This window comes from Austrofundulus limnaeus, unplaced genomic scaffold, assembly GCF_001266775.1.
Source record: "Austrofundulus limnaeus strain Quisiro unplaced genomic scaffold, Austrofundulus_limnaeus-1.0 Scaffold18, whole genome shotgun sequence".
In the NCBI taxonomy this organism is placed as follows: domain Eukaryota; kingdom Metazoa; phylum Chordata; class Actinopteri; order Cyprinodontiformes; family Rivulidae; genus Austrofundulus; species Austrofundulus limnaeus.
In genome coordinates this window covers 3,151,566-3,162,182 of record NW_013952420.1, presented here as the reverse complement: position 1 = coordinate 3,162,182, position 10,617 = coordinate 3,151,566, and the positions used below count along the sequence as shown (strand labels likewise).

Here is a 10,617-nt window from a genome sequence, read left to right as displayed (position 1 = left end):
CATTAAACACGTAAACGTCTGAAGGGGTTGACATGTATGAACTCTAAAGTCCCGGTCTGGTTGGAGCTGCGCTGCAGGTGGACAGGTTCAGCTGCTGTAAAGTCACTGCCCCTCGTTTTAAAAACAGTCAGCTGATCGGTCGCGGTTTTGTTGCGTTCGTGACGTGAACACACAGGGGAAATGCTGCTAAGTGTTTTTTTTAGAAATATAAATATATATAAAATACGACGTAATCCTCGGTGGAAAATGGTCCAGGAAACGCGGGAGGTGTTCACCTGCAGCTGAGTGAAGCTGAGAAAAAAAAAAAGGGCAGTAATTATTGTTAAGGCAACCATGCTTTGGCTTCACCCGTCACATTTTCTTTTAAAGAAAGAAAAAGTAGCTTGCAAAGCTGTCGCATCGGTGCTACGTGATTAGAAGCAGAGTTTTCATTGTGCGTCTAATCACTCACAAACGTCTTCCTATCTTTGTGAGGACCACACACAGCGCTCAGCCTCGCTCTGCGCCGTCTTTTCCCCCAAGTTTGCCGAGAGGTGGATATGGAGGGTCGCAAAAAAATAGCTCTCGACTTGATCTGGCCTTATTTAAATAAAAAATGACTACATGCCGTGAAATTCTTAGAGGGGCGGGCCACCTCGTTGGCCTGTATAATGGTAGGGGAAACACTGAGTGATGGAAAGGATCAGTGATTAAGTAGATTTTCAAAACAAACCCTGATTTATGCATGCCATACATATTGGGATCATAAATGCCTTATGTCAGTTTTACTACCTCATTCTGTTTTAATTTACTTCCTAATCTATATTCTTATCTGCCTTTTTTGTACCTTTGTCATCCAGCTGTGATGGTAGAGTATTTCATACTCCAACAGGAGCCGTGCCACCTTGTTAAAGTTCTTGATAATCCTCTTAGCGTCAGCTGTCGAAAAAACATTTGGACGCTACACAGGGATAGAACAGCATTATAAGACTTGGATATTCTTGTGGATGTACAAAACCAAAGCCCAGCCAAACTACAAAGTCATAAACTCTGTAAAACCTTTTTAAAGABATCCATTGGACCCTGGATTCGGCTGTACAGTTGCCGAGTCCACTTTATCCGACCTGCCACTGGTGGCATGTCCCTGCCAATGGGTGGATCCATTTTATGTTTCATGTAAAAGCGAGACACCATTTCGATGTCGAGGCCATAACTCTGAAAAATTCTCAGATACTTTTCATAAATGCCGAGATCCGGAATGCCCAGTCTGTTGTTGAAAGTCAAATAACAGACAGGGAGCAAGGATTTAGAGATTTTTGAAATATAAACCAAAGTTATTGAAAAAAAAACAATACAAGCATACCTTTCAAACTTTGCCAGCACATTTAAAGCTCTTTCTGTACCTTCAATCTTCTCAAAGGTTTTATCCATGAAATTCTTTAGCTCGTTCTGGAAATGCAAACACAAACAAGAGTACAGTTTACTAAAATGACTCAGCTACAACCTAATAATCAACATACCCAAACTTCATCACACTCCAAAATAAATCTAAATGCACTGTTTGAACTGAGCTTAGATTTATACAGTATTAGACCTTCAAAATTCTAAAAAAAAAAAAAACCTGAATGTTATAAAGCTGTTTAAGCATGCATTGTTTTGGTCTCAGAGGGAGATTCTAGAATAAAAAGCTTAACCAACTCTGGGTTGATTCATAAACTCTGAGTTTACTGACCTTGAGATAAAAAAGCTCTGGGTTTTAGGATCAAAATTGTATGTAACTGGTTCCTGAGCCAAACAATTTGACAAAACTAGCTTGGTTCAGTTTTACAAAGAATGTTTAAGACAAATTAATGCCTGATAAAAGGGGATACCTACCAGCGGGCAGGTTTAATTCACACAGAGGTGTGTTTGTGTGTGTGTGTGTGTGTGTGTGTGTGTGTGTGTGTGTTTATAGATTTAGTTTATTTTATCGTCATGTTAATTTTGTTTAATCATACTTTCTCATAGATGTTGTTTTGATGTTAACCTAGTTCTCCTGTTTTATTTGACTTTTTACCCATCAATTGTCTTTGCTCTCAGGYAATCAGTCATACCTGTTTATCTGCTTATGAACCTCCCCAGCATATAGTAAACACTTTCATTGTTCTGCTGTACTGTTTTCTTATGTTCCTGAACTTGTAATTCCTTGTGACTTCCCTAGTTTCTCTTTTTAGCTATTTATTGCCTCGTCAGCTTTTTCATTCTGTTTATTAAAGTTATAATAGGTCTTTCAGTTTGAGTCACACATTATTAGATTCTGAACCTCAGGTCTTCACACCACTCCAACTGTAACTAAGTGTTTTTAAGAGTCAAGTTTTATAAAAGGTATTTTGTCCCATTTGCACTTGACAGATTTCGGGAATTTTTAAATAAAGGCCTAAAGTAAACTACAAACAAATATCACTGTTTATAACAGAATTTTATGTCTTGTCTAAAGAATTTGCATAATATGCAAAATACAATTATGATAGCCTTTTTATGCTATACAGAGCATATAAACATTTTTGTAATTTTGTGACAGTAATTAACTTACATGGAGCTCAGTTGTGTTTTTGCAGAATTCCTCATAGTCAACATCAAAGTCAGTTCTTTTGTGGTCTAGGAAACTATAATGCTTTTTCTTCATATTGGTCACAATAACCTATGAGACACAAACATTCAGTTTAAAACATATATGCACAAGTAATAAAAATGTAACATATATGCACAAGTAATAAAAGATGTATTCTGATTCAAAACAAAAGATTCAAGAGATTAGGCATTGTTTTTTTATGGAAAACTTCCAGCACAACAATCTTCAATCTTCACAACAATCTTCTTCAAATTAATCAACCTGATTTTCACCTGCTTCCAGATGTGTGTTAGAACTGTATATTAAAACGTTCATATGTAGTGTTCAAAATACATCAACCAAGGTCTGGAAGTTCTTCAAGATTAAAAACAAAGTTTAGAATAAATGTTGAAATGAAACATCACATCTTAAACCATGCAATGAGATATAAACACACACACACACACACAAACACACACACACACACACACACACACACACACACACTACAATATGTACAACAGTGTATTGTGTACAAGAAACACAATATGTTTGTGTAAAACCAATAGAAATCATGTATTAGTGAAAAAAAGTCACTGATGATGAAGAAACTAATATTCAGTTATGTTTTCTACTGAAGTGGGTAGAATAAAAGAAATTATGTATTAGTGGATGTGAATTGGTGAATAATAAGACATTGTATGAAAGACTTTGTACTTTGATCAACTTAGGGAAAATAAAAATGTAATACATAAGTGTGAGGCTCTTATAAATGTAAGCAGAATGAAGAACTTTTAAAGATTTTTTTTTATTTGTTGTTATTTAATTTATTTTAATTTATTTAGAAGGGACAATGCACATTAACTGACATTTCTGTAAATGCACCAGAAGCCAAAGGCTAATTTTCATCTGCTGTCCCTGGATAAATTGTTATAAATTCCTAATGAAGGATATTTTGTGCTTAACTGAATTTCAGATGCAGAATTATAGTTTATACTTTGTAATCAATTGTAATCATTTACTTTAAACAGTTAGGGAATCAATAAGTCTTTATTTAGTTTAACAAGCCTAAAGAAACCATTATTCCAATGCTGACGTAGGAAGGACCACCACCCAGAGGTGTGACCACCAGGTTTGGTACAACCATTGTAAGTGCATGTAACTCATGACCATTTTGGCTCAGAGTGAGATGGCCCACAGTGATGTGACATGATAAACTTTACATGGCTGCAAAAAATGTTCAAGTCTGAGAAATGAATCAGTTTCCTGCACATAATTCAATCCAACATCTTTCTAAAAACTGGTATAGTGAATGTTCATCTGACCTTGTCATGTAGCACACTGAGGTTCTGTTTGACAGGTAATCACTTATAGTAATAAATGTTACAGGTCAGTATTGTACTGAACTATGCCATTTATATGTTAGATAAAATAGGATCATAATGGAAACACCAAGGCAAACAGCATTAAATAAAGTAAGCAGTATTTTTTCCTGAAGTTTTAAGGTAACTTAGAAGTATGGAAAAACAGCAAAAAGAAAAAAAAGAAGCCGTCTGGTGACAGGTTTTGCAATGTGGCTAACACAAAACAGATATTGCAAGCACAAAATTAGTAAATTGGAAACATTATACATAAAGTGTAATAGAACTAGCTTTTTAAAAAGAGCAACACAGATGAATGAATCTTTTAACAAATGGTTATCTGTTCATGTCCCATGCAGTTAGTGCTGTATGTTAAAAATATAAAGAGGGTGTGGTTTATAGACATTGAAAGCACTGCAAGTAGCTAATTTAAAAAATGAAAATATGACTATGCATTGATAAAAGCTGAAGACCACAGTGAGACATTACCTCCCATTTTGCCTGCATTTCTGCAGTCTGTACATGTAAAGAAGCAGAAACACACCCATATGTTACATCAACAAACAGTAACACAAAGATCACGTATTAGTTTATAAATCAAAGCAGTCTACCTTTAAAAACAGAAATATCTTTTCAAAACAAAATCTGTGAACGAAAACAACAATAACCTGTTCTAGTGGAGAATAAATCTCTTTGTCAAAACCTTATTGGAACTTAAGCAGCGTTTCCCCTATGATCAACAGAACCAAGCACCTGCCTATGAAAACTGGCACACACACACACACACACACACACACACACACCACCACCACCACCACCACCACCACCACCACCAAAGTTCAGCTACTTCCAGACAGGGAGCAGAGATTATAGCCAAGGGATACATGGTTCTGATGTAGCATTAGTTAGTTACGTCACACTCTACAACCCCCTCTTACCCTCCATCAACAATCACCAGCACTGGTAACAGTGCACCACTTTCATCCCCACCCTGTCCAACAAGCACCCAGCCAAAGTCAGTAATCCAAGGGAAACGCTGTCATGTATTGGAATTAAACTGTTTAAAGAAATTAATGTAAATTTGAGGCTTTAGTATAGGTCTGCTTCACCTAAATATGTTCTTATGTCCAATAAATGGTTACTTAAAAAATAAAAAGGAATGTCAGAGTAGATTTCAAGGAAACCCAATAAACCACCGCATAGAAGAAAAGTTTCTAACATTTTGGTTGTATTATTGAAACAGGAGAAATCCAAAATCTATTTTAATCTCTCATTTGATGTAAAAAGCTTCAATTAGCATTTGAAAAACATTCAAATACTTAACAGGAGAAAAATACTACAAGTTCAACTGGCTAATAATGGGATCAATGATTCATGAGCTGAAAGAAGAAAGAAAYTATTTTTAATAGTTTGAGACAAGTTTTACTCACTTGAAACTTGGTGGCCACAGTTTCGAGTCCTTCAATCTTGGAGTCTTGCAGAACAGAGTAAGTCGACATGGTGGCGAACATTTCCAGTATTTTGTTGAGACGTCTCTGGAATGCATTGAACTTTCCAAAAATGTACAGCTCACTGAAGTCAAACTGTCTTTCTGAGGGCCTTTGTTTCAACTTTTCCTTGGTTTCATGGAAACACCGCTGGTACTCCTGAATCACAGTTTGATATAAAATAAACTTCAGTCATTTACGTCCCAATAATTTTATTACTTCAATGAAACATTTAAGGTTTTCGTTTAATAAAATTCTTTAATAAGAGCCACAAAAAAGAGAAAATATCTCTAGTCATAAAGTTTAGATGTTGAAAATGACAAAAAACAAACAAAAAAACATGAAATACCTGATTTGGATTATGAATGGCATATTTCTTCAACAGTATTATTTCATACCTGATTAAGGTGAATTGCTGCTTTGATTTTATCCACAACAACTTGCTGAGGTTGGTCCCACAGTGAATTAGAGCCATTATTAATGATATAGGCCTTACACGCAGTGATCATCTGGTTTGTTACCTGGATGTATAAAGTGAGTTGTGAATTACGAGTTCAAGAAATTGGTCATTATGAACACAGCTGTAAAAATACAAAAGTGGAAATTTGTTCCGCTTATTGAACAGTCAATAAAGCTTTGAAAATTTGTTTTGTGTTTGATCTGTAATTTCCACAAACACTGTAAAGCCTGTAATTAATGCAAAAGCATTTTTATGTAATATGACTACATGTGGTACTGTAACTTTGCCTTTGAGGGCAAATCTTTAAATGTTTCATTTTGTTCAATAAAAACAAAGTAAATAAATAAAATAGATGCATGAAAAAACATTTTTTATTCTGTATTTCAAATTATACTTTCAGGTTTCTGAAATGACAAAACACAACAGTCAATGAGTTTAAGGCAAACATCTGACGTATGAATCATTAAGTTGTTCAGATTTGTTTTTAGCTTCATTTTATACCCGTCTAACCTGAAAACCAAATCCTGCTCCATTATAAATCAGTAAACTCCTATTTCATAAACAGATCCTAAGCAATGTATTTTTCTTAAAATTTGAATCAGGTAATAATGCTCTACCAGCATATTTTAAGTTATTAATCAAAACTAAGACATTCAACATTATATTGCTTCCTTTGAATTATTTTTTCCTGCCAGCAGCTGAAAATGCAATTATCGGTCACGTAATGTAGCATCATAACAGCTGCTCTGACATTAAAGAAGTTGTAAACATTCGTGATTTGTAATATCCAGTGGTGTGTAATATTGATGTCTAAATACATTTAACAGAGGAAAATTATCTAGTTTTCAATTTATTTAGATTTTGTCTAATTTTCACATTAACATCTCTTCACTGATCTAACTTACACATGTGATACATTTATATATTTTATCTAATTTATATAAACACAGACATGTAATGCAAGTCAGTAATCAAAATACAGTACCTTGACAAAAAGCGATGTGATTGTCTCTGATGTGTTGTAGTAGCGGGAAATATTGTGAATCATCTTGATGGCACTAATCAAACGTGGAATTGCATCCACCATTGACACCTAGAAAACAAAAAAATATATTGTTTATTGTGACAAATGAACAATATTCTACAAAGGTGAATTGTACATGTTGATCATTTTAATACAACAGACGGTATTTAGTTGTTTTTTTTATATATATATATATATATACTTACAGGGTCACTGTTGTAGAGAGGATCACAGAACTTCTCCAGACTGTAGAGGTACTTGACATTGTCTTTGGCCTCATTGACTCCATCAGTGATCCTTCTGTCTACTTCCCTCCATGACTGAAAAAATACAATTACATTTTGAAATGCCACATTATAAATAAGAACTTTACAGTGTAACAAAAATTAATTTAAATTTAATTTTCTCGTCATTTGGGGCAGAAAATAATGTACACATGTTGTGCATGTGGAGCCACCACTACTACTGAATGTTGTCATTCTGACCTTGATAAGTTTAGATTTGGCCATTAAGAGCACACCAATTACAGCCCTGACATCAGGGCTCTTCAGCTGATCCAGAAGATAGCTGAAGCGGAACATCCGTTTCTTCCAGTGATCCAGCTCAGTCCGAGGGCCGAGGTCATCAGCGTCTTTCCTCAGCAGGTCACTCTCAACTAAAATCTGAAGAACAGAGTTGATTTAAGGTCTTGTCACACTATAACATCATTTCTCCATCAGGCTTTACTTGCCCCCAGGCTAAGCATCATATATTYAGAGCCAGTGCCAGGGAAAACTGAGGCAACGGGATAAGTGGTTTGGACCTAGAATTGTCAATGAAGTGCTCTCCTACCACTACCCACCCCTGTATTAAAAATGTTACCACTTTGCTACCACCAGGCTTTTGTTTTTTTGGGGGGGAACCCTATATAATGTTTTAGACAACTTATGCGGACTTATGACAATTTTGCTATGAATAAATTACTCATAGGTTATRTAAACTTAGCACAAAAGTAAGTAAATTTGTGTTGGTAGATTATTTTCTTGTTGTAACAACGCTTCTTGGCAAACAATTTTATACCGTTGTGAAACCTGTTTCTCTCTCTACCTCTCTCTCTCTTTGAACTGGTACCAAATTAGTAAAAAAAAAACATGCATTTGAGGTATGAGCAGTAGAGCTGAGTATGTGGGTTGAACATAAAGAAATTGCCAAGTCCGCTCTGTCATTATCAAACAGCTTATTTTGCTATTTTTGTTGATCCCTGTTTTGAGCTTCTGGTACCTCCAGGTGCTGCCAATCAGGTTAGATTTGTTGTCAAGAAGCATTGTTACAACAAAGTAATAATCTACCAAATACAAATCCTTACTTTTTGTGCCAAGTAAATTTGTTAAACTTCCTAACAATAAAATATGTATACATATAAAACAGGTTTTCAGCAGATTTTTTTCTATCCATCATCAACGTAGTTAAGGGAGGTCAGGGAAGATTCTCCATGGACTATGAAGTTTGCATATGACATTTTAATCTGTGGTAAAAACAGGGAGGTGGAAGAGAACTTGGAGAGGTGAAGATATGCACATGGAAGAAGAGGAATGAAAGTCAGCAGTAGCAAGACAGTATCTGTGTGCATGAGAGGTAGGTAGATAGAACAGGAAGGCTACAAAGACAAGAAGTCACAAAAGTGCAGGACTTCAAGTAGCCTAGGGTCAGATGTTGAGGTTCTATTTGGGAATGACAATGATGGATACATTTAGGAATGAGATCAGAGATACAAATGAACAACATGAAGATAATTTTAGAAAGACCAAATTGAGAAGGCTTGGATAATTTCAGAGGAGGCACAGTCGGCATTCTGGTTGAAAGATGTTAATACTGTATTGCAGCTAAAGACAAATAATAGGACCAAAAAGGATATGGTTGCAGAAACCCTTTTACTAGAGACCTACATTTGAGAGCTTAAGGCCTCATATAGGCCTTATAAATACTCCTCAACATGCTACAGTTTTGTGGTAAACAACTCAACAAGTGCTGGGTACAGCTTGAGACAAAGTTGACGTGCATGCAGCTTGGACCCCGGGCATAACTGCTTTGTAGTTGAACTTTTTTGTTTTGCTTTAGAATAGCATATATTTCAAATACTGGTTACTTCAATTTTGAGATTTTTCTTTTGACATGTCATGTGACATTTTTGGGCAAACACTTGATATGTTCAACTTCAGACAAAACCAACTCAACCAAACATGGAACAAAAACAAATGTTCTTTTGAAATAAGACCACATGCTGTTTAGCACAAAAGATGCCATAAAGAATATCATACTTGTTCTATCTGTTTGATCCAAAATTTCATGCAGGTCTCCATCTTTTCAATAGTTTCTGTGCTGCTGGCTGCAGCCTTGTAATCTGCTGGGCTTTTGAGCATCCTCAAATCAAATGTATCACACTCCTTCAGGATAATCTGAAAGCAAGCCACAAGAGGATTTACTTTGAGCTGCTGCATGCATACATTTTCTTTCTTTCTTTGTAAAAATATATTTATTTATTTGCATTTACTCACAAAGTAGCATCTATTTCTTACCTTTTCTTGTAGGCTCTCTTGTGCACGGGTCAGAACAGACACAAAGCTTTCAAGTGAGGTAATGAGGTCCTGTTTCACAGCCTGGGACTGAGGGGTGGCCAGCTCTCCCCAACCATGGTTTGTTTTCCTCAGTGTGGGGATAAAGATATCTGAGAGCAACTCCTCCACACTTTTTAACAACCCCCCAACTGTTGTGTCCAGCATATTAAAATTCACATCCTGTAAAAAAGGCACACATTATGTAAACAAAGAGCAGAAGTCTGCTGCATATCATTGGCAAAATCAAATATGAACATTTTGCTTCAGAACTAACTGTGACTGTGTGGGCACTATTAGAAACTCAATAAAACAACATTTCATGCTCTACATCTTTATGCATGCTGCTGGTTTACAGAGAAGAAAAAAACCTTTACCTCCACATTTCACCATTTCAAAAAGGGTGTGACCACCACAGGAGGATTTTCAGGGGCCACAGTTTGAATAAACTACAGGAAGGTGCTTATTTTTCTTCTGGAGACTGACTAACAGGTGCTTTTGGACCAAACAGTTATGAAAACACTCAGAGGTTAATAAAACATTTAGTCTCACTATGGAGAGGTTATAAAATGTTTGCTTTCCTCTAACAACTGCATGGCATCTTTAAAAGAAGGATCTCCAGAGCCCAGTTTGCCAGCAAAAAAATAAAAAATAAAAACCTGTAAAAATACAAGAAGGTATAAAAACAGTTATCTATGGTTGGATTGTCAGAGTGTGAATGTTTACAAGGTAAACTACATGGTCTGTCTTTGAGATATTAATTTACCCACAGAGAAATTTGAGACGTGCAGTAAAAAGACCCCTCAGAAAGGTGAGAGCCAGCAGAGGATACGGGGAGCTTTTGGTTGGGTTTATCTCAGGAGGTGTGAGACAGTATAAGTTTTCTGTGCTAAGGAAACTTTTATTCCTGAATAGATAATGGAAAATATGAAAATATAGGTTGACTAAAGCTGTAAAGACAGAAGTACTCAGATCAACTTTCTGTGTGAACTTTGCATGAGAGCTTTTTCCAGCTGGTTCCTCCCAGGAATGGATGGATGGATGGATGGATGGATGGATGGATGGATGGATGGATGGATGGATGGATGGATGGATGGATGGATGGATGGATGGATGGATGGATGG

General features: G+C 35.9%; 1 protein-coding gene across 1 annotated transcript in view; it reads right to left on the bottom strand.

Moving 5' to 3' along the window:
* LOC106514249 (dynein heavy chain 5, axonemal) overlaps positions 1-10,617 on the bottom strand; it is a 25,138-nt gene that overhangs the window by 5,993 nt on the left and 8,528 nt on the right. Inside the window, exons 4-14 of the mRNA XM_014003424.1 lie at positions 9,457-9,675; positions 9,199-9,336; positions 7,387-7,563; positions 7,108-7,221; positions 6,863-6,970; positions 5,816-5,938; positions 5,361-5,576; positions 2,552-2,659; positions 1,343-1,428; positions 1,039-1,246; positions 827-940 (exon numbers count right to left, since the gene is read on the bottom strand). Of these exons, the coding sequence (XP_013858878.1) occupies positions 827-940; positions 1,039-1,246; positions 1,343-1,428; positions 2,552-2,659; positions 5,361-5,576; positions 5,816-5,938; positions 6,863-6,970; positions 7,108-7,221; positions 7,387-7,563; positions 9,199-9,336; positions 9,457-9,675 (1,611 nt within the window). The remainder of the gene's footprint in view (positions 1-826; positions 941-1,038; positions 1,247-1,342; positions 1,429-2,551; positions 2,660-5,360; positions 5,577-5,815; positions 5,939-6,862; positions 6,971-7,107; positions 7,222-7,386; positions 7,564-9,198; positions 9,337-9,456; positions 9,676-10,617) is intronic.